The following is a 27245-nucleotide window of genomic DNA, read 5'->3' as shown; positions in this document are numbered from 1 at the left end:
GGAAAAGCTGCCGAGTTGACAGTGCAGATCCGCCAGTGGAAAGTAATAAGCCATATCCACGTCATTGTTCAACAGCGTGTTGGGTTTTTTATCGGGGTATGCTCCCCTAGATCTGCCGTGTTTTGCTATGAATAACAGGGGCACCTCGAGTAGGAAGTGGCTAAGCGCCACTCACGGACGGTCTTCACCATGGAGAGGCTAGTGGCCGCCTGATGGAGATGCCATAAGTCCAAGATGTTCTATGGACTCGCATCACATGGTGCTGGACATGGGGAGACCAGTCTAGGACGCCGCTAGGGCCACTAGGAAAGGTACTACTCCTCCAGAGATCCTTGCCCCCAGCGGTTCAATTACTTCAGGTATTATCTGTTTGAATAGACGTGTAGGTAAGGGATCTAGTACGCAAGTTGAGGCTTTTGATGCCGAGATTAATGAAAGTAATTCAGTTTCTCTAAGGGGAGTAAAACATTCTAATTGCTGATCTGATACAGTTATATTGTTAACTACAGGGTCACTTACATTGTCTGACCTTAAATTAGTAGTTTGAATTTTTTGTTGGATATTCTCAATTTTGTCATTAAAAAAATTCATGAAGTCGTTGCTACTACATACTGCAGGTGTGCATGTGTCTATAGTGGACTTATTCCTGGTTAATTTTGCTACAGTATTAAATAGGAATCTAGGATTATTTTAGTTATCTTCTATTAGGGAGGAGAGATATGTTGATCTCGCAGCACTAAGAGCTTTTCTATACTTCAGGAAGCTCTCCTTCCACGCTAATTTGAATGCTATCAATTTTGTTTGACGCCATTTACGTTCCAATTTTCGAGTGGTCTGTTTTAATGTGCGAGTGTCATCATTATACCAGGGTGCTAATTTTTTGTCTCTGACCATTTTCCTTTTAAGAGGAGCTACATTATCTAAGGTATGCTTGATCCATCCTGGTGCCCTGTGTCTGGTCGGAGTTTTATCGCACCGCTCCTGTGAAGGACGGCCCCATGAGGACAGTTGAGGGTTATACCTGTTAAAACTGTTAATGTTATAGTCAGGCTGTCTGTTGCTGCCCAAATGAGGATGGGTTCCCTTTTGAGTCTGGTTCCTCTCGAGGTTTCTTCCTCATGTCGTCTGAGGGAGTTTTTCCTTGCCACCGTCGCCACAGGCTTCATCATTGGGGATAGATTAGGGATAAAATTAGCTCATGTTTTAAGTCGTTCAAATTCTGTAAAGCTGCTTTGCGACAATGTTTATTGTTAAAAGCGCAATACAAATAAACTTGATTTGATATGGCGGAATGTTGACTCTAAGCATTCAGTTGCCTGATCGAGTTCTGCAGGGGCTGACAGTGACCCAATCAAAGTTGATAACTCTGGGAGATCATTTATAAAGCTCTGTGCAGTAGTTGACGTGAATGTACGTTTAATACAGTAGCGTGGTGAGGTGCATATATTATTACTCAGACATAGTTTGAATGAGACGAGATAATGACGTCATGGTCGTTCACTCAGGCCGCGACCTATATAAATCACTTTAATCGTAAAAATTACTTTATTAGATTTATTGTTAACACTTAAAACTATTCCTGTGCTATTTTTGAGGTCTCAAGGCGTTTATAAAGGAACGTGAGGCCATGACTCTGCGTATCTCCTTTAAACGCTGCCTCTTTAATAAGAAGGAAAAGAAAGTAAACCTCTGTAGGGGAAGTGTGGAAAACAAGATGATATTCACAGGTCAGATCTGACTCATCAGTGATAATGTCTCTGTCTGTCTGTCTGTCTGTCTGAAAGAGTGTGTTAATCCATCTTCTGTTATCTGTGTGTGTGTGTGTGTGTGTGTGTGTGTGTGTGTGTGTGTGTGTGTGTGTGTGTGTTAATCTGTCCTCTGTTTTCTGTCTGTCTGTGTGTCCGAGTCACAATGTGGTGATGTTTATTGTACAGATAAGAAATAAGGTTCTATATACTGGTGTGTGTGTGTGTGTGTGTGTGTGGTCAGCTGCCGGATGTGTGTTACTCATGGTGGGTTCTGGCTGCACTGAAGATCATCGGCAGGATTCACTGGATTGATAAAGCCAAGCTGAGGAGGTTTATCCTGGCGTGTCAGGACGAGGAGACCGGGGGATTCGCTGACCGCCCTGGAGACATGGTAAAGTCTGATAATCGGCTAAATCCGATCTACAGCTGACGGTTCTCAACATCGGAGTTACTGTTATTACTGTACGTTCAACACTAGCATGAGACGAGTTGCTTATTGTTCATCTCGTGCCGTAGGATCAGATCGAGGAACCGGATGAGACGATCCGTTCGGATTTGTTACGTCTTTACAGCGTCAGAAATCCATTCATGTGGAACTGAGAAAATATTTGATTTTTAATGTTGCTTTAGTGCTGAAATCATGGCTCAGTGTCGAACACGTGCGCGCGCGTACGTGTGTGTGTGTAAAAATAAATAAATAAAACCCTACTTGTAGATAAAACTGCAGGACACACGCTGTCCCTCCTGTCTCCATCCAGCCATTGTGGCCATTCACTGCAGTGACGTGGAGCTCTGACAGCTTCAGACACCGAAGTGTCTCAGGAATGTTACAGTGGTGGTTCCCCGTTACCTTCTCCTGGATTAGTACAGAGGTTTTCTCTTCTCAACCACTCACTCACACCTGTGGGCAATTTAGGGCCTCTAATAACCCTAACCTGCAGGTCTGTGGGCTGTGGGGGAAACCGGAGTCACGGGGAGAACACGCAAACTCCATACACAAACGCCCCCGTCTACTGCGGAGCTCGAAACCAGAACCTTCTTGCTGTGAGGTGACCGTGATAACCACGACACCACTGTGCTGCCCCGCCCTCCTGCATACATCTCTTTATAAATGAGTTTCATGATCTTATAGCTTTCAGCAGCACGCAGGCTCCTCAGAGACATTATTATTATTATTATTATTCCTGGTATAAATAATTGAAATCCTTGAGTGTTGGTTGGTTTTGTTGGTGTTAGTTGATGTATTTAATAATCAGAAGCTGTACTGTATATTCAAACTGAGTGATTTGGGATTCCCCCAATCACAGATCACTTCCTGGTCATGTGACCTAAATCCTGCGTTACTGTACTTCACCTGTGCAGCTGCTGATGAGAGACGGCGTCAGACGCGAGTGTGTTGAGATGTATCCCTGAATCAGATGCGTTCGAAGACGTAAATAATCATTTTAAAAGGGGAAGCCGTGGGCTAAAGGTTGGAGAAACAGCTTTGGGACCAAAAGGTCGCCGGTTCAATTCCCTGGATCAGCAGGAATGGCTGAAGTGCCCTTGAAGCAGCCCCCCAGGCTGCTCCGGGTGTGTTGTACATTGCTCTGGATTAGAACGTCTGCTGAATGCCTGTAAAGTGATGGAATGTTAAAACACCAAATTATAAATGATGAAACAGACACGAGGGTGCGACGCTGCCCCCGAACCCACCTGCAACTCGTCACTTTCATCTGTACTTAGTTTTACTCCCATTATTGTTGCCCTGCTGCTGGAACGCTATGACTCTCTCACTCTGAGTTTCAACCTCAAAATCCTCAACATGCCGTTGTTGATTGTTGATGCATTTTTATTTTAAAAGCAGTTAAAATGCAGCTGGACGATATGACAGAAATATCCCCATACGATACACGGCGTACGGTAACAATGTACGGTACACGGCGCATGATGCACGATTAACGGCGTACGATATATGATCACCATGATGTATACAGGTTTGCTAACAAATTGTCAACAGCACAGTTATGTTACATTTTAAAAAATGATACGGGTGCAAAAATAAGGTACATTATAAACAAACAAGGGGAAAATAAATGAGTTAAAATTCTAATGATTTTAATGAATTCTTATGATGGATTTAAAAAAAAAGATTTTGCAATTTTAAGGTTCAGTACATTTCAGCGTTCCTCTAATCAGAGTGTAACTGCTATTAAATATTAATCACAATATCTGAGAAGTGTAGAATAATTTATCGTGATATTGATGTTCTGTCGTCTTATCGAGCAGCTTTTACCTGACTGAGGTGTTTATATCTGAGTCACCTGACAGTGTCTAGTTTAGATCTCTGTGTGTGAGGGAGTTCCTGTTTGTGTTATGATTGGAGTAAAAACTCGTTTGCGCTAACCACATCGCCCCCTACAGGATGTACTCTCAACTGCAGTAAAGATGTGAATTAAAATGATGGTAAATTATTAAATGTAGTGTGTGTGTGTGTGTGTGTGTGTGTGTGTGTGTGCAGGTGGACCCGTTCCACACCCTGTTCGGTGTAGCCGGTCTCTCTCTGCTGGGCGATCAGCAGATTAAAGCGGTGAATCCGGTGTTCTGTATGCCGGAGGAGGTTCTGCAGAGAATTGGCCTCCACACGGACCTGCTCACCTAAACGTGTGCGCGCACACACACACACACACACACACTCTGTACAGTGTTGTAGAACTTGTGGGTGTGTTCTGATACACGTACGCCTTTAAAACCTCTTGTAATAACGTGTTTGTTTACGTGGATGTTTGTTGTTTAGGATCCTGTTCAGTGGTAATGACGGAAACCTGATGCTGTTTTTCTGAGACCTGGATACAGAACAGTGTGTTTATATAGAGAGCGTTTATATATTTATTTATACAGCAGGACACCGAAGTGATGAGTGTTCAGTAAACCATGAGATTATGCACAGAATACTGCTTTTTTATTTATTTATTTTTTTTGTTCCAAAAGGATGGAGCTCGTCTGCTGTATTGAGCTCAAATACAGTGAATAAAGCAACTAAGATGATAAATATAGATTAAAGTTCATTGATCTGATTATGACACATCAGGGCATTTTTGAAAATGTAAAATTTTTTTTTTTATTATTTAATCTAAGGACTTGCTTGCAATTATTTATCATGTGTCGAAGTTTCTCACCTTCCAACAGTCAGAGCTTTAAAACCTTTATTTCTGCACCACTCACTCCAAACTTTTACTATTTAATTATTTAATTACACAAAAATCCATTCATGGTCGTTCACTTTTCATTGTCAAGTTCACCAATATTCTAAATAGCTATGGGTGTGGCTAAGATTTAAACCACACCCACTCAGGTTTTCTCTCTGTGCTGAGCCGAAACCATATGGCGTGCAGTTTACCGCAGGATGGAGGAGACGGCTCGGGAAATAATGGATCAACCAGATTTTTTTACTTCATTTCCTTGGAGATGAGTATTTTTTTAATTATGGAAGAGGAAGAGCAAATATGATTAATGATGAGTTAATGACAGGGTTGCCAGATTGGGTGAGTTTACAAAAACTCCACATCCAAAACCATTTTGTTTTTATATTATTATTATTTCTTTATTTAGCCAGGATTGTCCCACTGAGACTAAGTGTCTCTTCTGCCAGGGAGTCCTGGTCAAAATGGCAGCCAACAAAAAATTCCAGACAGACAAACACATTAACACATAATAAAGAAAATAAACTTGCATAAAACACAGTGGCAGCTAAAAGTTTTGTGGAATAACTCTAAAAGCAATGACATTCCTCAGTGTATACAGTATTAATTGCTCTCCTAAAAATCTCTATTGAAGGCAGCGAGTCCATACTCAATGTATTCTACAACTCATTCCAGAGATGTGGAGCAAAAAAAGAAAAGCCTGTTTTCCCTAATTCAGTACGAGGGGTGGAAGACTGTAGTAATAACTTGTGTGAGGAACGTGTACTATATGAAGAAGTGCAAAGAGTCAGAAGATTACAGATATAATGGGGAAGTTTGCCCAACAATGCCTTAGCAATAAAAAGTAACGTGCAATTTCCATCTTAAATACAAAGATGGCCATTGAACTTTAGAGTATAGATCACAGTGGTGAGTTCTTGAGGGGCCCCTGTTACAAACCGCAATGCAGAATGATAAACTGCATCCAGCTTCTTGAGGAAACATAAAGGTGCATGCATATAAATTGTATCACCATAGTCCAACACTGAGAGAAAAGTACTCTGGACCAGCCTTTTTCTTGTTAAAAATGAGAAGCATTTTTTTAAACGAAAATAAAAACCGACCTTGGGTCTTAGCTTTCTTAAAAGATTATTGATATGTACAGGGCCGTCGACAGGGGGGGACAACCGGGTATTTTGTCCCGGGCCCAGGCATGAGGGGGGGCCCAGAACTGGTCCCTCATGAAGATGCCATTAATCATTCTGTTTCATTTCAAAATGTGTTGATATGGGGGAGAAAAATATGCTATATTTGCATTCAATGAATGATTTCTGGTTCTTTTGCCTTTATTGTCTTCGAAAATAGATTCAAGAACCCACCTACCACCCCTAATGCAGAAATGGTTTGGTCTTTGATTAAGGCGCCAAATAACACGGCACTATTCCATCATAACGCTTCGACAATAAGCGCGCGAGCCCGTTTGCCAACATGCACAAGTCAGGAGCAAAGAAAAGAAAAGAAAAGAGAAAAAGAGATGAAGAAGCCAAGAGCCTCAGGGGCTCACTGCATAGATATTTAGCTGAGCCAGGTAAGACACAGAGAACTTTTTTCCAGCCCCGTAATGTAACCCCAGCACGCGCGACGCGCCATTCATAATTATAAAGTAGGGGATAGCAGGGTACACTGAGTGAACACTGAAATGCACAGGGCATTGAATTATTTCATAAACATATCGGTTTAATAACACTGTGTTGCATATATCTCAATGAAGCAAAGAATAGCACATTGGCCCGCAATCATATCCAAATGTTTTAGGCATAGTTCGAATCACGTGGGAGCCAATGGGAGCTGAGCTCCCATTCCCTCAGGCTCCCATGAAAGAAGCAAACTTAATTTTCTGTGGAAGTCTCTCAAATACGTCATATATCACCATAATAAGCTTGAATAGCCTATATCACCATATAAATAAAACTCGTTTCATTTCCGATCACCATGCAGCCATAACTTTGTATTGAACGTGTTATTAAACCGCAACATGTGCGGCTGTACTTCACCACCACACCACTATGCGCGCAAACTGAAATTTGCAGCCTGCGAAATCGAATGTGAAGTTAAGTCCGAAGAAGACTTGTCCTCTATCTCACAACGATCTTCCTTTGTTTAACAATATATATAATTATATATATATACAATATATATATAATTTGTTTAACAATATATATATATGCAACACCGTGTGTGCGTGCGTGCGTGCGTGCATGCGCGCGCCTGTGTGTGAAAGCTGTGCACTGCAGTGCGCAAAAGTGCGCTGGTCCAGGAGAGCGAGTATGCGTTGCTTTTTTTTTTTTTTTTTAAATAGAGACCCCCATAGGGTCAAATTTATAATTCGAACCCTGGTTTTAGGCACGCTTGCTGAGCTGCGCTGAGCTGGACTCCGGTTAGCTGAAAGCCCGTGGAACGCTGCCTCTTGTTAATTAAACCTTATTTTGTTGGAAATCATCCCGTGTAGATACGACGGCATGTGAAATTGCCAGCTAGATAGAGTTTTATGAAACGAATGGGCTATAAATGGGGTGTTTTGAGGTTAGTCTGTTGCAAAACATTAAACTTTCGCTTAGACTGGATACTCTTCAAACAATTCCCTTGCTCAAGTGAAAAATGATAGGCCTGTATGAAAAGCGCAATTAATGAAAGTAGCCTAATAAGCCCTAAATGAATAAAACAACCTCTGTTTTATTGTTGTTGCTTACACGTTAAGATTTTGAAATCTTCTCGGTCCAGTTCTATATCCAGGGAACGTTGTAATCCTTTTGGTTTATCCGTAATAAACGTGTCAGCCCCCAGGTCAGATAGGCTAATGTTACGTGGTTGGGAGGGTGTCAATTTTTTTTGTAACATTCTAAATCGAGTACGGAAAGGACGTTTATGAAAAACAAGACAAAAAAAAATACACTGAAAAACTCACTGTACACATCACTAGTGGCACACACGGACTGGCCATCGGGAGTAGCGGGAGTTTTCCCGGTGGGCCGGTGGTTCAGTGTGGGCCGGCGGAGAAAAAAAAAAAAAACAGTTGCGCGCTGGCCTTTAATATGATAAGCAATGTTAACAGTTTCTTAAAGAAACGCTATTTTGTTTCCCTATAATTTCCCCCTTGCTACATGTAAGAGAGTTTGGAAGGGTAGGTGGCGTAATTGTACCTTCAGTAGATTTGATCAGCTTCCAAAACTTTTTAGGATCATTTAAATTTTCATTTATCATTTCAAGGTAATAACCACTTTTTGCGTTCTTCACTAATCTTGTGCAGCGGTTTCTAAGAGTCCTGTAGTCCAACCACAGCTTGGGGTCATTATGTTTCTTAGCATTTGCCCAAGCCCTGTCCCTTTCTCTAATGGCCACAGCAATGTCATCTTTAAACCAAGGATTGTTTTTACCACTTATTCTAAAAGATCTCATTGGGGCATGTTTGTTAATTAAAAAAATAAAAGTCGATTTAAAAAAGTCCCAAGCCTGTTCAACATCAGTCATATTGCACACATAATGCAAATCTCATCTCATCTCATTATCTCTAGCCGCTTTATCCTGTTCTACAGGGTCGCAGGCGAGCTGGAGCCTATCCCAGCTGACTACGGGCGAAAGGCGGGGTTCACCCTGGACAAGTCGCCAGGTCATCACAGGGCCGACACATAGACACAGACAACCATTCACACTCACATTCACACCTACGCTCAATTTAGAGTCACCAGTTAACCTAACCTGCATGTCTTTGGACTGTGGGGGAAACCGGAGCACCCGGAGGAAACCCACGCGGACACGGGGAGAACATGCAAACTCCGCACAGAAAGGCCCTCGCTGGCCCCGGGGCTCGAACCCGGACCTTCTTGCTGTGAGGCGACAGCGCTAACCACTACACCACCGTGCCGCCCAACATTTATTATTATTATTATTATTAAGTAGTCACCTATCTGAGGTTGGGTTCCTTTTGGTGTCTGGTTCCTCTCAAAGTTTTTTCTTCTTCTTGCCTAAGAGAATTTTTCCTCTGGCTTGATCAATAGGGAAAATTAGAAATAAAAAAATTTATACCTGGATTTCTGTAAAGACACTTTGTGACAGTGTTCAGTGTTAATGTACTGTACAAATAAAACTGAATTAAACGAGTGCATTAATATAAACCTGCACTACTGTCAGAACTGCTGTCAGAGAATTAATCAACACCTTCTGACCAATCAGAGTCCAGAACTCAACAACAATTTGGTATCAAATTAGGAATAATAAATGGTGTAACTCTAATCATGATACAAAATTAAATATATACACCCTACAAATAGAAAGTTTAGTATATAATTGTTCGTGATCCTAAAATTATATTTAATAAATAGTTTACATCTTATGTAGCTCTGCAAACAAAGAAAAAAAAAAACACAGGCCAAAAAAGACTGATTAATAACAAAGTACTTCAACAGTATATAAAATCTTTCCTGAATAGAGGCTTTAAGTTTGTCACTTTAAATGTCAACATACAGTGGTGCTTGAAAGTTTGCGAACCCTTTAGAATTTTCTATATTTCTGCATAAATATGACCTAAAACATCATCAGATTTTCACACAAGTCCTAAAAGTAGATAAAGACAATCCAGTTAAACAAATGAGACAAAAATATTATACTTGGTCATTTATTTATTGAGGAAAATGATCCAATATTACATATCTGTGAGTGGCAAAAGTATGTGAACCTCTAGGATTAGCAGTTAATTTGAAGGTGAAATTAGAGTCAGGTGTTTTCAATCAATGGGATGACAATCAGGTGTGAGTGGGCACCCTGTTTTATTTAAAGAACAGGGATCTATCAAAGTCTGATCTTCACAACACATGTTTGTGGAAGTGTATCATGGCACGAACAAAGGAGATTTCTGAGGACCTCAGAAAAAGCGTTGTTGATGCTCATCAGGCTGGAAAAGGTTACAAAACCGTCTCTAAAGAGTTTGGACTCCACCAATCCACAGTCAGACAGATTGTGTACAAATGGAGGAAATTCAAGACCATGGTTACCCTCCCCAGGAGTGGTCGGCCAACAAAGATCACTCCAAGAGCAAGGCGTGTAATAGTTGGTGAGGCCACAAAGGACCCCAGGGTAACTTCTAAGCAACTGAAGGCCTCTCTCACATGTTAATGTTCATGAGTCCACCATCAGGAGAACACTGAACAACAATGGCGTGCATGGCAGGGTTGCAAGGAGAAAGCCACTGCTCTCCAAAAAGAACATTGCTGCTCATCTGCAGTTTGCTAAAGATCACGTGGACAAGCCAGTAGGCAATTGGAAAAATGTTTTGTGGATGGATGAGACCAAAATAGAACTTTTTGGTTTCAATGAGAAGCGTTATGTTTGGAGAAAGGAAAACACTGCATTCCAGCATAAGAACCTTATCCCATCTGTGAAGCATGGTGGTGGTAGTATCATGGTTTGGGCCTGTTTTGCTGCATCTGGGCCAGGACGGCTTGCCATCATTGATGGAACAATGAATTCTGAATTATACCAGCGAATTCTAAAGGAAAATATCAGGACATCTGTCCATGAACTGAATCTCAAGAGAAGGTGGGTCATGCAGCAAGACAACGACCCTAAGCACACAAGTCATTCTACCAAAGAATGGTTAAAGAAGAATAAAGTGAATGTTTTGGAATGGCCAAGTCAAAGTCCTGACCTTAATCCAATGGAAATGTCGTGGAAGGACCTGAAGCGAGCAGTTCATGTGAGGAAACCCACCAACATCCCAGAGTTGAAGCTGTTCTGTACAGAGGAACGGGCTAAAATTCCTCCAAGCCGGTGTGCAGGACTGATCAACAGTTACCGCAAACGTTTAGTTGCAGTTATTGCTGCACAAGGGGGTCACACCAGATACTGAAAGCAAAGGTTCACATACTTTTGCCACTCACAGATATGTAATATTGGATCATTTTCCTCAATAAATAAATGACCAAGTATAATATTTTTGTCTCATTTGTTTAACTGGGTTCTCTTTATCTACTTTTAGGACTTGTGTGAAAATCTGATGATGTTTTAGGTCATATTTATGCAGAAATATAGAAAATTCTAAAGGGTTCACAAACTTTCAAGCACCACTGTAAGCAGCTACAAGAGGATGGATGGATGGGTAGATGGAATGTTGTGGGCGTGGATGCACGTAAACTATGACTGGCATTTATCAACATACACGTGAGTATGGAGACATTTTTGTAAATATGGTGGAAATTTTTGGGTTTGTTTAGTCATGAAATATAACTTTACTAAAAGATTCATAAATGAGGCTTGATGTCAGTGCTGCACTGAAAGCAATTTCTGTAAAGTTGATGATAAATACTGTATATGTGCTGTACAATTCAGTACTTTACAGTTCTCACATTCATAGCAAATTCTGGGTTGTTCCAGGAACAGGTATATTTATACTGAGATCATGTGACCCTTTACTTATGCAGAGGTTAACTCCGTTCAGATAATTATGCCACTTCAGGTGGTAACTGAATCAGATTTGATATAATGACCAGGTTGGACACTTATACAATCTTTTAATGTTTTTTATTTGTAAATAATATGGTAAATGTAAACACATCACTGCTGACACCAGGTGGCACTCTAACAGCAATTTAGCTATTAATTTCTTTCACTAGTCACTTGAACTGAATGGGTTTTAACTGAAACCTCAACAAGCTGGACTAAGAAGCCTTACGGTACCAATAAATCCAGAACCTGGTTTTACTGTTCATATTTGAATAATGAGCCTGACATTTAGAGATCTGAATTGTTTGATAGTTGGATTGTCTTTGTAAAATACAGTGGTGCTTGAAAGTTTGTGAACCCTTTAGAACTTTCTATATTTCTGCATAAATATGACCTAAAACATCATCAGATTTTCACACAAGTCCTAAAAGTAGATAAAGAGAACCCAGTTAAACAAATGAGACAAAAAATATTATACTTGGTCATTTATTTATTGAGGAAAATGATCCAATATTACATATCTGTGAGTGGCAAAAGTATGTGAACCTCTAGGATTAGCAGTTAATTTGAAGGTGAAATTAGAGTCAGGTGTTTTCAATCAATGGGATGACAATCAGGTATGAGTGGGTACCCTGTTTTATTTCAAGAACAGGGATCCATCAAAGTCTGATCTTCACAACACATGTTTGTGGAAGTATATCATGGCACGAACAAAGGAGATTTCTGAGGACCTCAGAAAAAGCGTTGTTGATGCTCATCAGGTTGGAAAAGGTTACAAAACCATCTCTAAAGAGTTTGGACTCCACCAATCCACAGTCAGACAGATTGTGTACAAATGAAGGACATTCGAGACCACTGTTACCCTCCCCAGGAGTGGTCGACCAACAAAGATCACTCCAAGAGCAAGGCGGGTAATAGTCGGCAAGGTCACAAAGGACCCCAGGGTAACTTCTAAGCAACTGAAGGCCTCTCTCACACTGGCTAATGTCAATGTTCATGAGTCCACCATCAGGAGAACACTGAACAACAATGGTGTGCATGGCAGGGTTGCAAGGAGAAAGCCACTGCTCTCCAAAAAGAACATTGCTGCCCATATGCAGTTTGCTAAAGATCAAGTGGACAAGCCAGAAGGCAATTGGAAAAATGTTTTGTGGATGGATGAGACCAAAATAGAACTTTTTGGTTTAAATGAGAAGCATTATGTTTGGAGAAAGGAAAACACTGCATTCCAGCATAAGAACCTTATCCCATCTGTGAAACATGGTGGTGGTAGTATCATGGTTTGGGCCTGTTTTGCTGCATCTGGGCCAGGACGGCTTGCCATCATTGATGGAACAATGAATTCTGAATTATACCAGCGAATTCTAAAGAAAAATGTCAGGACATCTGTCCATGAACTGAAGCTCAAGAGAAGGTAGGTCATGCAGCAAGACAACGACCCTAAGCACACAAGTCGTTTTACCAAAGAATGGTTAAAGAAGAATAAAGTTAATGTTTTGGAATGGCCAAGTCAATGTCCTGACCTTAATCCAATGGAAATGTTGTGGAAGGACCTGAAGTGAGCAGTTCATGTGAGGAAACCCACCAACATCCCAGAGTTGAAGCTGTTCTGTACGGAGGAACGGGCTAAAATTCCTCCAAGCCGGTGTGCAGGACTGATCAACAGTTACCGCAAAAGTTTAGTTGCAGTTATTGCTGCACAAGGGGGTCACACCAGATACTGAAAGCAAAGGTTCACATACTTTTGCCACTCACAGATATGTAATATTGGATCATTTTCCTCAATAAATAAATGACCAAGTATAATATTTTTGTCTCATTTGTTTAACTGGGTTCTCTTTATCTACTTTTAGGACTTGTGTGAAAATCTGATGATGTTTTAGGTCATATTTATGCAGAAATATACAAAATTCTAAAGGGTTCACAAACTTTCAAGCACCACTGTAAATCAGTGCTGAGGGGATCTGGGGACCTTAAAGAGGTCTCTGATTGAAAAAAAAAGGTTTTAGACCCTGTGACTTAAACAGCTTTATCTTTAAAATTAAAACTAACAATACTTCAACAGTGTTCGATGGAGTGACAATAAACTGTAGAATCATTTCATACCATAAAAGTCTCTTGTTCTTGTATGTACTCTTAGAGAATAAAGGTTACTAAACTGTACCAGTCCTTGTCACACAGGTGGAACAGTGAAAGGTGCATCTTTTACCTGGAAAGGTGTGTGTAATGAGAACTCCATGCCATACCCTGTGGGTGGCACCAATTTCATCCCACAACAGGACAATGGCCCAAAACACTGCTCCAAATTATGCAAGACCTATTTAGGGAAGAAGTGGTTAACTCGAATTCGGTCAGCAGTTCACTGGATCTCAACCCGACTGAGCGGAGGTGGGAACAGTTTGACTGGTTGGTACGTAAAAAAATGCCTATGAAGCCATTCCATCTTGTGGGAAGTGCTTCAGGAGACATGGAGTGACATTGATGCAGATTACCTTCAAGGCTGGAATTACTGCAAATGGAGGATTCTTAGATAAAAGCAAAGTTTGAAGCACTAAATTGTTATTTCAAACAGAAATCATTACATCTAACCTTGTCAAAACATTCACAAGGTTAGATATAATGATTTCTGTCAATTTATGTCAAATCCAAACTACAAGTTTTCCCCTTCAAAATAATCCCCCTCAAGTCTAATGCGCTTTCCCATCCTTCTCCGCGACACCTCCATGCACTCCTGGAAGGATTCACCTGGGATTCTCAGTAGCTCCATCATCATGACCCTCTTGATAGCTTCCACGTACAGAAAATGGGTCCCCTTGCTGACCCCCTTGAGCTTGGGGAAAAGGAAAAAATCACACAGAGCCAGGTCGGGTGAATAGGGAGGTTGCTCCATCACAGCGATGTTCTTCTTGGCAAGGAACTGCCGGATGCTCAGGGCATTGTGAGTTGGTGCGTTGTCGTGGTGAAGCAGCCATGAGTTGTCCTGCCACAACTCTTGCCTCTTCTCTGTCACCGTTCATGCCCAGCTCACTTGTGATCAGTCGAACAGTCAGCCGATGATCACCATGCACCACCTGCCTCATGCACGCAATGTTGGCCTCAGTCCTGCTCGTTGAAGGCCTTCCACTCCTGGGGTCATCTTCCATGTCCTTGCGTCCCTCTTTGAACCTCTTGTGCCACTCAAAAACCCATGAGCGCAACATCGTCTCATCTCCGTACACTTACTGCAGTAGTCCAAGTGCTTCTGACGGAGTTTTGCCCAGCCGGACCAGAAACTTCAGGTTGGTTTGTTGCTCTGTGCCCATCGCTTGACAGCCTAAAATTGAGGAGCTGTTAACAAAAGCACATGAAAAAACATACAATGGCTGCAGAGAGCTGAGCTCACAGTTATATACTCCCCAGATATTACTTCACATGGTGACGCAACCCATTAATCCCTACCCCACTCATAGCTCACACAACACACTAAGTCCTGTTTTCTGACACACCTCATTCCGTCCCAGTGACAAGCAAAGGTACAGTTTAGCTCTCAGATTAGATTAGCAAAGCAAGCTAACTGTGCTAGCAACATACACTCACCAGAGACTTCCTTCCCAGCTTGTTTTTAATTCATCATGTCTCCGAGAGGTTGTACCAATATATTAAGATAAGATGAAACCATGGTGATATTTATTTCTTCAATTTTTGTGTCAAACAGTAAATGGGAACTAACTGCAGGTAAGAATTAAAATAGTGAGTGGGGAATTGAAGAAACATCTAAACACACGTGCTACAGGATCAGTCTGATGAATCGTTTCAGCCAATATTTTGGATTTGTTTCTTCTTTATAGCATTATTATCTAATTTGCATACAATTGTGAACATCTAACTATGAAGAAAATGAACAATCACTTGTCACTTGCTAGTGTAACGTTCTTTACTACATCCTTAAATGAAGCACTGAGGCTCATGCTGCTGTCCAAATGACTAATAGACTGCATACCTCTGTCTGTTTATTATCTAAAGGGCAGAGATAAAGTGCTTTGTGCTGAAAACAAGCAAAACATGTCCATGTCCATGACTGATGAGCTGATGAAGAGTAGAAGATGCTTCAGAAATATTCAGTGCTGTCTCTAAACAGAACCTCTGGCCTTGATTATAGAGTCAGTTTTGATATTCAGCTCTGTATGATGCGGTGAGGCAGCAGAGGCATGGGGAATTGACTCGCAGTTGATTTCCTGTCAGGCTGATGAAAACGGAATTGAACATGTAGCTCTCGGATGCAAACCATAAAGATTTGTGTGAGATCCTTAGAAACAACTGCATTGTGGTGTTGTGTATTTCTTCAGTGTTAGTCAAAAGCTTTGAAATAAATGTGTTCAAATGCTTCAGGCAGTGCTGATCGAGCAGATATGGTGCCATAGGCAAGACTAGGTTCAGTCTAAATCTAGTCCGAGAATAACCTTCTGCACTTTTACACAAACCTCCATACAGATTGAGATATTTCTTATCTTAGCGATATTTCTGAGGCTATCCTAGTAATATTATCTACACAAGCTTCAAATAAGAGGCTGGGGTCAATACCCACACCGAGGTCTTTTACTGCTGAACATGATATAACTGAAAGTCCCTCCAGAATGATTACATAATCAGAAATGTTACTTCTCGCTGCCTGTGGTTCTAGTAGAAGTATTTCTGTGTTATGTCAGAATTAAGTAGGAGGAAGTGACTCAGTATTCAGTGTCTAATGTCCTTTACACATTCCTCAGTTTTATTAATCTGGTTAATATTAAACAGTGTGTCATCACTATAGAAGAAGAGGAAACCTTTATTTGTCACATGCACACTTCAAGCACAGTGAAATTCATCCTCTGCATTTAACCCATCTGAAGCAGTGAACACACACACACACCCAGAGCAGTGGGCAGCCACACCAGAGCGCCCGGGCAGCAGTCAGGGGTTCGGTACCTCACTCAAGGGCACCTCAGCCCAAGGCTGCCCCACGTCAACCTAACTGCATGTCTTTGGACTGTGGGGGAAACCCACGCAGACACGGGGAGAACATGCAAACTCTACACAGAAAGGCCCTCGCCGGCCACTGGGTTCGAACCTGGAACCTTCTTGCTGTGAGGCGACCGTGCTAACCACTACACCACCGTGCCGCCCACAGAAGTGGAAGTTAATACCATATTTAAGAATACTTTTACTCAGAGGAAGCATTTATAGGAAAAAGAGCAATGGACCTAGAACAGAACCTTGTGGAAGACCAAACTTTATTTTTCTACACAGAGAAGTCACCAGTTACATCTACGAACGGATAGCAAGCAGTCAAATAAGACCTCAGTCAGTACCGAGTATCAGCAATCCCGGTGTGAAGGAGCAGACTACAAACACTCAGGACTACAACTCCCATGACACACAGTGCCCTCTGTCCCCAGCCTACTACACTACAGCTGTCACGCATTTCCTTCATCACCGCTTCCGCTATTTAAGTCGCTCATTCACACCACTCCAGTGCGAAGTATTGCCCTGCCATTTCAGTACATACAGAGCCTTGTATCTTTTCTGACTATCTCTAGTGTTTCCTGACCTTTTGCTATTTCCTCTCCATTTTTGCTCTTTATCCACATCACGTTGTTCGCCGATCGCCTGACCCTCGCTAGTTTACCGACACCGATTTCAGTCACACGTTTTGGCTTTGTTGACAGTCTGCTGATCTACTTCCTCTGCATATACATCAGTCAGTGCTTGCACTCTTACAGGATACTTCGCCGTAATGGATGTAGCGGAGGGTCCTAAACAGACTGCTCTAAACGCACAGGGGTGTTTGCTAGGAGAACATCAACAGATGCTCGCCGACCTCAACACTCGGATGACGCAGCTCACATCTATGATATTGCAGGCCCTCCTTGCACGTTCCGAGCCTCCTCCTAGCCCAGCACTTCAACTCCCCACTCCAGAGAAGTTTGCTGGAGACGTCATCGCATGTAAGGGTTTTTTACTGCAATGTTCTATGTATTTTTCCACCATGCCACATTTATCGGAGGAGCACAAGATCGCAAAATTTATATGTTTTTTTCTTGGGCAAAGCACTTTGCTGGGCCACTGCAGATTGGAATAAGGGACATGAGCAAACCAAGTCCTATGAACAATTCCTCACCATGTTTAAAGGGGTGTTTGATCATGAACCAGAAGGGATAGAGGTTGGAGAGAGTCTTCTCGCCAGTTCCCAAGGCTCCAGAAGTGATGCTGAATATGTCTTGGAATTCAAGACACTAGCAGCTGCCAGTGGGTGGAATGATCCGGTGCTGAAAGCGGTCTTTTGCCAAGGCCTACCTCCAGAGATCATTAGTGAGCTGGCTTATAGAGAGGAGAACCTCACTCTGGACTCCCTCATTGACTTAGCTATTCGACTCGACCAATTGCCTGTAAGATCCACAGGTCTGGTGAGAAAATCCAGTTCTAAATCCTTTACCATCCCAGTCCTACTCAGGGTAGAGTCCTCCACTCATGTCTTATCTGATTTTGTTTATTCAGGGGCAGAGGGGAGCTTTATCAGTAGTGCCATCGTGCAGAACCTTGACCTGCCTACCATCCCCCTGCACAGCGCACTCAGTATCAAGCCCATCGATGGAGGACCCATAGGCGATGGACTGGTCACCACTCGCACACAACCAGTACAAATTCAAATAGGGGCTTTACACAAAGAATTCATATCACTCTATGTAACCACCACCGTCGATCATGATGTCATCCTTGGCTATCCCTGGCTGCAGCTACATGATCCATTGATTTCATGGCAAAACAAGGAAATTCTTCAATGGTCACCCACATGCTTCCAGAATTGCCTCTCTCTCCCTCAGATCAGAGGAGCTTCTACCTCCATAGAGAGCCCCCAATCCGACTCCATAGACAATATTCCGGATTGTTACTTAGACCCTGCAGAGGTCTTCAGTAAAGGGATGGCCTGCAGGTTACCTCCTCACAGGCCGTACGATTGCTCGATTGACTTACTGCCAGGCATGTCTCCGCCACATGGTCGTATTTATCCCTTGTCCCAAAAGGAACAGGCGGCCATGGAGGAATATATTCAGGAGGCTCTAAAACAGGGATACATCTGGCCTTCCAAGTCACCTGCATTGGCTGGTTTCATTTTTGTTGAGAAACGAGGAGGTGGACTGAGGCCTTGCATAGACTACAGAGGCTTAAACCAGGTCACCGTAAAGTATCCTTATCCTTTTCCCCTGGTTCCAGCAGCTCTTGAACAGCTTTGACCTGCTAAGATATTTTCAAAGCTTGATATACGAAGTGCATACAACCTGATCTGAATAAGGAGGGGTGATGAATGGAAGACAGCCTTCAGCATGATTGCGGGGCACTTCAAGTACCGGGCCATGCTGTATGGCCTTTCTTCGGCACCCAGCATGTTCCAGTGCTTCATCAACGATGTGCTATGGGACATGCTGGGCAAATATATCATCGCCTATATCGACAATATCCTGATTTACTCTTCAGATGTCCAGAGTCACCACGAACACATCAGAACCATTCTCAAGTGACTGTTAGAGAACAACCTCTGTATAAAGGTTGAGAAGTATGAGTTTCATCTAAACAAGATTTCCTTCCTTGGCTATATCATTAGTGCTGAAGGAGTATGCATGGAGTCCTCCAAGGTAGCAGCCATCATGTCCTGGCCTACACCCAAGTCTGTAAAGGAGCGCTAACAATTCCTAGGCTTTGCAAACTTTTATTGCCAGTTCATTCGAGGTTTCAGCTTTCTAGCAGCTCCCCTAACCACACTGTTGAAGAATGGCCCCAAGCGCCTACAGTGGAACTCTGTGACCGAGGAAGCCTTTGGTCAACTTAAACTTGCATTCACCTCAGCCCCCATACTCCAACACCCTGACCCCACTAAGCCTTTCATCATGGAAGTAGATGCATCCATCACTGGGGTAGGGGGCATCCTGTCACAACGCTTTGGGAAGAAACCGAAGCTACACCCCATAGCCTTTTTTTCTAAAAAATTTACTTCAGCAGAAAGGAATTATGATGTGGGGAACAGAGAGCTCCTCACTATTAAATTAGCCCTCGAAGAATGGCGGCACTGGTTAGAGGGAGCCACGCACCCCTTCATCATCCTCACGGACCACAAGGACCTCAAGTATTGCTGAAAGGCCAAGAGGCTAAACCCCAGGCAGGCCAGGTGGGCATTATTCTTCACCTGGTTCAATTTCTCAATTTCTTTCCATCCAGGTTCCAAAAACGCCAAGGCAGATGCATTATCCAGAACTTTCAGTCCTTCTCAACAAGACTCTAGCTCTTGTCCCATCATCCCATCGCACTGTTTCATGCAATCCATCACCTGGGAACTGGACAAAGAAATAAGCAAGTCTCAGCCCCAAACCCGCCCCATTCATCTCCTACCTGGTCTTCTCTATGTGCCTAAGCACCTATGTAGTTAACTCATCACCTGGGCTCACTCATCTCCCGCCACTGGACATCCCAACAGCCAATGTACTCATCAAATGCTAAGAAACAGGTACTGGTGGGAGAACATGTTGTCCAAAATCAATCAGTTCATCACCTCATGCTCCGAATGCACTCAAGCAAAGGTCCCGAGAACCCCCCACTGCCGGCAAGTTATGCCCTCTACCAATTCCACAAAGACCCTGGTCACATCTGGCGATTGACTTTATCACAGATCTCCCACCCTCTCAAGGGAATACCACCATAATGGTAACGATTGACCGGTTCTTAAAAGCTCTGAAACTCATCCCTTTACTCGGTATCCCCACAGCTTCTCAGACCACTGAGCTGTTATTTCAACAGGTCTTCTGATACTATGGCATCCCCGAAGATATAGTCAGTGACCGGGGTCCCCAATTCATCTCACAATTCTGGGCAAGTTTCATGGAAAGGTTGGGAGTATCAGTAAGTCTCACGTCCAGCTACCACCCCCAGTCTAACGGCCAAGTGGAGAGAGCAAACCATGAGATTGGCTGCTTCTTTAGAATATATTGCATGCGCAACCAGGGGGACTGGGCACGCTTCCTACCTTGGGCCAAGTATGCAAAAAACTTGCTCAAACACTGTCACCCAGCTGACACAGTTTCAGTGCATACTCAGCTACCAGCCACCCTTATTTCCCTGGGATGACGCACCCAGCCAAGTACAGGCCATCGATGGCTGGTTTCAATGAAGTCAAACCATCTGGGAGGAGATCCACCAGCATCTGGAAGCAGTCAGTGCCAAGTACAAGGAGTATGCAGATAAACATAGAGGTGAGACTCCCGACTTCCTCCCTGGCGACAGGGTGTGGGTAGCCACAAAGAACTTGAGAGAAGCGAACACCTGCAAGAAGCTCCAGCCACGCTACATTGGGCCCTTCAAGATCTTGCATCGAATCAATGACGTGTCATACAGTCTTGAACTCCCACCTCACTGTCAAATATCCCCTACGTTCCACATTTCACACCTCAAACCTGCTATCCCAGGGCCCCTTGCCCACAACTCACCAGACCAGGAACACTCTGCACTCAACCTTGAGGGAGACCCAATCTACTAGGTAAACAAGATCCTCGACTCCAGATGACGAGGAGGCCAAATCGAGTACTTAATAGATTGGGAAGGATATGGACCTGAGGAACAAAGTTGGGTTAAGTCCAAGGACATTCTTGACCCACTCAAAGCAAGAGTTTCACGCCCAGTATCCTAACAAGCCAGCACCCAGAGGTAGAGGTCGTCCTAGAAAGAGTGTAGCTCCCGGAGGTAGCTCCTCAGGGGGAGGGGGTTCTGTCAGTAATCCCGGTGTGAAGGAGCAGACTACAAACACTCAGGACTACAACTCCCATGACACACAGCGCCCTCTGTCCCCAACCTAATGAACTGTTGTTCTCTTAACTCCAGTAACATTTTCAAAGCCCTTGAGATTTCAGGCAGGCTGATATTAGGTCAAACTTTTGTTAGTTGAAAATATAAGTTTTATTCAACTTTATAAAATATAAGTTTTATTCAATATTATATCAACTTGTGCTGCTGTTTTAAGCTATGTGACCTTGCCTTGAAATATTTGACTGGTTTTGTGGTCAGGTTTTCATGTTTTGTTTCCACAAAATTAGATTTTAAGAAAGCTGGCTTCATTACTTTCATTAGAAGCCCTTCAACATCAATCCCTTAGAGACAGGTGTGGACTCACCACTATCTGTGTCTATTAAATCCAAATTTTGAATATTCCTCACTGTACTTACAGAACACTTTTTTTTGGACTGTTTGTTTTCTGATTTGTACTTGAATTTTATTCCTCTTGTGGCTTTATTTATTTTTATTTACTTGGACAGAGTGTTTGTCCAGTTGATGGACATTTTTTTACTTATGAGGTTACAATAAAAGATCGCAATATTAATGGTCTTAATGAATTGGTTTTTTTTAAACTTGTGTATATATAAAATTAAAATTTTACTTCAATTAATTCAATCATGAATCCCTAAAGGTTTGCAAATCCATGTTTTGGAAACACTGATCTCGGAGAACATTATGACCTATGCCACTGAGAGCTGCATTAAGGTGGAGCAAGACAAGCAAGGAGACACAACTCTGATTGGAAGCCAGTATTTGGTCATTTACCACTTTACCCAGTGCTGTGATGAGACATAATAAGTGGACTTGGAGTGAGTGATTGTGGATTGAGAGACATTTCTATAATATTTATATTTATTTAAGTCATTTCAGGAACAAAGACAATAGAAATTACCTAAAGCGCAGGTAATAAATTTGTTTTATCTAGTTTCTGCCAGGTAAAGACAAAGTCAAACTATTTTATTTATTAATGTTTCTGTAAATTATGGCCAAGTAGCTCATAATAACAGAAACATTCTTTGTATTGACATTTTTAGTGAGATCTGTGCTCTTCATAACTATTGAGAACAATTAACACAAACAAAACTTTACATATGAGCTCATTTACACACGTACTGCACACACTATTTATCCTCTGTATTTGGGCCTGAGTGTGTGATTACTCTGATTTCATATTCCCAACATGCTTCAGAGGAAAATGTTTCTGCATCTGATTTTATTTCTTTTTCTTTTTTTTGCTGAATGTCACTTGGTGAAGTCAGATCTGGAGCACCGTTTCCTGGTGTTATGTATTTTTCATCACCGTCTATACAGCATTAATTATTCAAGCAGGACCTTCGGCTTCTTCTCCATCCCTCAAACTCTCTCTCTCTCTCTCTCTCTCTCTCTCGCACACACCCAAATGCCATTTACAGATAAATTGAGACGCAGCCCAGAGGTAGTAATAAAATGTCAAATGGAATGTAGATATTTCAATAATAAGTGTTTTTTTCTTAAACTGTGTAAACAGTAAACAGTGGCCTGATATATTAATGTTTATGTTTATTATTTGTATTTATATATTTATATTCATAGCAGTTTGCATGGTTTGTTTCATTGATTTATTCAGTAACATTACACTCACTGAGAGAAACTTAATCAGACTAGCATTACAGAAAGGCCATTAAAAGCCTCAAAGGTGTGTGTGTGTGTGTGTGTGTGTGTTGATAAGAAGGTATGTTATTTTAGAATCTAAATGAAATGGGGAACACAGCATATAATAAAATATTTTACATTTGTAAATGAATATTTGCGGGTAAGGGGAGACTGTCCATTTTTATATTTAATAAAGATTATATTTCTAATTTATTCTTAATTTATTTTTGTTTCTCACATAATGATCTAGGTGCTGAGATGATGTTAGCATCTTCTTTCCTTACCTAGCATAACTGCTCTATGAGCTATCTCCACTCTGTTAGCATGCTAACGTGTTTCAGTTTCTTTTTCAATACCTTTTGGCTGATTGTTTAACTATCTAAGTTATCATACCTTTCAGTTTCCATTTCTACATTATTTTTTATTAAACATCTCAATGAGTGCGTCAGCTTTTTTATATTTATTATGAACATAGTAGATCATATCTTTATAACAATTAGAGAGGCTTTCTCCCACACAAACGGCTCAAAATGGGGAGTAAATATATGTATAACATTTATATGCCATGTGACAAAGAACAGTGAAAATATATTATTTGCTAAATATAAATTGCTAAATCATTTATTCCATCATCATCTACTACTGATTTTTAAGCAACCAAATCTGTTTAATTTATCAAATTAGCTGCTAACTGAGAGCAGAAAAATACAAATAAATGTGAAAATGTAATCAGGTATAATAAAACAGTTGCAGCAAAATTTTACAATACTTCTGAAATAATAGCACGACTGCTGATGCTACTACCCCATGGGCTCACCACCTTATCATGGTGAGGTGGTTTGTGTGTCCCAGTGACCCCTAGAGCTGTGCCGGCAGGAGTCATGTTCTCCCTGTAGGGTCACCCAAGCTGGACACGTCAAAGAGTAGGGGCCCAACGAAGAGTGAGCTACTGGTCCTCCAGGTTGGGGGTTGGGCTGAGGGCTGATAACCCGCTCCTGTAAAAACACCTTATTACAGAAACCAGAAGCAGAGCAAATTTGCCATTTAAAGGGGACGCCATGGCACCACCTCATGAGAGAGTTTTGATGACATCTGGGAGCCAAAGCCAGGAGGATGCCCCCAGGCCAATAAAGCCATTGGTGCACCCAAGGAATACATTAAAGATTGGTAATTGGAATGTGCGAACACTGTATAGAAGTAGCAACATCGCCCAGGCAGCAAGAGAGATGAGTAGAAAAGGAATAGATATATTGTAATGTGGCAATGACCTGGGCATCAGAAGGGAAAAGGAAAAAAGGAAGACCAAAAACAACATGGAGATGGACTGTGGAACAGGAAAGAAGAGAGATGGGCTGGAGTACATGGGACAAGGTGCGGGTCATGGCAGCCAATAGAGAGAGGTGGAGGAGCTCTGTGAAGGCCCTATGTGCCATGAGGCACGAGGCGGAGAGGTAACAGGTTGATGCTAATAATTTTTTAGATTCCATCAAAACTGGATCAGTGTGATTATTTTATTCTGTATTCATTTATTTCAACAACTTAAAGGTTCCAAGTAATAGAAATCTGTGTTTATCTTGGTGTCGTTGAAAAAGGAGAGTTTGGTACCTGGAACTGACACACCGTTAACCTCAAACACTCCTTCAAATACAAATCTTATGTATGTAAAAGAGGGCAATAGAACAGGTCAATTAAAAAATCCTCAACTGTTTCAGAACACTCATTAATATTCACAACCCCAAAATTCTGCAATTCACAGCCCACGTTCAGGTTCAGGTTATATTACTGTGGACCCACAGAGACGAAACTTCCTCAGTTTTCCACAGGTTTCTTCAATGACATTTATCAGTGCACGGATATAATGAGATGAAGTGTGGTTGGTGCACCAGTTGTTGCTGATGTTGATGTTGCTGCTCTTACTCGAGTCCTTTGTTCAGTCTGCATGGTGCAGCGTTTGGTCCGTTATCTCCATCACCTCATTGAGAACCAGCACTTTGTAGCCTGGCCTAAACCCCGGTGTGCTGTTCACGCTCTTGTTTCTCTCTCAGTGCCGCCTTCATCTTCTTCCAGCTGGCCAGAGCTGCCCCTGCTCTGGCTCTCTCATTCACGATGCCACTGAAGTCATTAAATTAGATAAAGGCTTGTTCACAACATCTCCTGATGTTAAGCAGTTCCTTACGGCTATATGAATGATTTGTAAATAGAATAAATTTCATCAGGCGGCACGGTGGTGTAGTGGTTAGCGCTGTTGCCTCACAGCAAGAAGGTCCGGGTTCGAGCCCCGTGGCCGGCGAGGGCCTTTCTGTGCGGAGTTTGCATGTTCTCCCCGTGTCCGTGTGGGTTTCCTCTGGGTGCTCCGGTTTCCCCCACAGTCCAAAGACATGCAGGTTAGGTTAACTGGTGACTCTAAATTGAGCGTAGGTGTGAATGTGAGTGTGAATGGTTGTCTGTGTCTATGTGTCAGCCCTGTGATGACCTGGCGACTTGTCCAGGGTGAACCCCGCCTTTCGCCCGTAGTCAGCTGGGATAGGCTCCAGCTCGCCTGCGACCCTGTAGAACAGGATAAAGCGGCTAGAGATAATGAGAAAAGATGAGATAAATTTCATCAGTATGGAGATCACAGAGCCACTGCATCTGGACACGTCACAATCATCTGCCTGAAACTCATGGTGATGATACACGGGGCAACTTTTTGGGCAATGTTGCCGAGCAATGTTGCTGGGCAACTGCGTTTTGACTCTTTTCTATTGAGATTGGGCAACATTGTTTCTTTCTGAATGGTTTTGATAATCTCTGGCAACTTTTTGAGATAAGCCAATCAGAACGCGAGTATCGAGTCATGTGACCTCCGGTGAGGTTCGGATCAGAAATTTCAAACAAATATGGCGGCCGCTCAGTGTCAGTGGAGTGAAGAGATGGAGAGACTCCTCATCTGTTTTACGCCGGTAAGTTGTTATTTTAATATTCTATATGGAGGAATTTACCTCACCAAAGCTCTAAAAAACAACAGACAGCTTGATTAAATGGTCACAGCAAAAATTAAGACATCGATTTTTTTTAGGTAACTGTAAACTGCCGTTGCTAACTGTTGTTGCCCATTGTTAGTTGCCCTGAAAAGTTGCCCTGTGTCTCACCTAGTTGCCCGTTGCCAGCAACATTGCCCAAAAAGTTGCCCCGTGTATCATCACCATCAGTGTTCATATTTAACGCTGATGTTCATATTTAACAGGATCCCCAACAACTTTAATAAAGTTATTTGTTTGTGCTGCACGTTTCATGCCGGACAGTTTCTCAAACCTTGGACAGTATCGAGCAGGCTTCACTCAGGGTTTGAGACTGAAGAGAGCTGCAGTTCCAACTTTATTATCATCACAACCCCAACCGCAGCTGTGATTTTAGCCACCTTTTGATGGTTAAAGTCAGATCAAAGGAATAGCCAGCGCTGTCATACAACATACAAATCAAGAATATAAAATACATCTTTTTCAGTCCCTCTGTCAAGTAAATCTCTAATTTAAATATTTCATCAACAAGACTCAGAAGATAACTAGCTCAGTTGATAAGAGAGATATCCACTCTAACCCTGGATTTCAACATGTTGCTGTTCCATTGCCATGGTTGCCAGATTGATAACATTAAATTTTAGGAAATTTCTAATACACACACACACTGATCAGCCGTAACATTAAACCCACTGACAGGTGAAGTGAGTAACATTATCTCATTCCAGTGGCACCTGTCGAGGGGTGGGGTTTATTAGGGGTGGGGTTTATTAGGGGTGGGGTTTATTAGGCAGCAAGAGAACAGTCAGTTCTTGAAGTTGATGTGTTGGAAGCAGGAAAAATGAGTGAGTGTGAGGATCTGAGCGACTCTGACAGGGCCAAATTGTGATGGTGAGACGACTTAGTCTGAACATCTCCAAAATGGCCATCCTGTGGGGTGTTCCTGGTATGCAGTGGTTAGTACCAAACAAAAGGGGTCCAAGGATCTAAAGGACAACCAGTGAACTGGTGACAGGGTCATGGGTGTCAAAGGCTCATTGATTCACATGGGGCACGAAGGTTAGTGCATATGGTCCAATCCCACAGAAGAGCTCCTGTAGTACAAACTACTGAAAAAGTTAATGATGGATAAAACAGAAATGTGTCAGCATGAATTTTTTCAGCAGTTTGTGCTACAAAGTCCCTCAGATCCTCACACTCACCCATTTTTCCTGCTTCCAACACATCGACTTCAAGAACTGACTGTTCTCTTGCTGCCTAATAAACCCCGCCCCTAATAAACCCCACCCCTTGAGAGGTGCCACTGGAATGAGATAATCAATGATATTCACTTCATCTGTCAGTGGGTTTAATACTATGGCTGATCAGTGTGTGTG

The 27245-nt window shown here is 42.2% G+C and overlaps 2 protein-coding genes across 4 annotated transcripts in view; one reads left to right on the top strand and one right to left on the bottom strand.

The window, feature by feature from the left end:
* The window catches only part of rabggtb (Rab geranylgeranyltransferase subunit beta), a 29269-nt gene extending 24465 nt beyond the window's left edge, over positions 1 to 4804 (top strand). For 2 of the 3 annotated variants that reach the window (XM_060897951.1, XM_060897949.1), the window contains exons 8-9: positions 1990 to 2139; positions 4249 to 4804. In XM_060897951.1, the coding sequence (XP_060753934.1) occupies positions 1990 to 2139; positions 4249 to 4389 (291 nt within the window). In that variant the 3' untranslated portion in view covers positions 4390 to 4804. The remainder of the gene's footprint in view (positions 1 to 1989; positions 2140 to 4248) is intronic. The other variant, XM_060897950.1, reaches the window with a different exon arrangement.
* Positions 1 to 27245, bottom strand: part of rps8a (ribosomal protein S8a) — a 403017-nt gene that overhangs the window by 206916 nt on the left and 168856 nt on the right. The window lies entirely within an intron of this gene.

The sequence above is a fragment of the Neoarius graeffei genome, chromosome 17, assembly GCF_027579695.1.
Source record: "Neoarius graeffei isolate fNeoGra1 chromosome 17, fNeoGra1.pri, whole genome shotgun sequence".
NCBI lineage: Eukaryota > Metazoa > Chordata > Actinopteri > Siluriformes > Ariidae > Neoarius > Neoarius graeffei.
The sequence above is the reverse complement of the archived record's forward strand: the minus strand, read 5'-3'. Positions and strand labels throughout refer to the sequence as shown.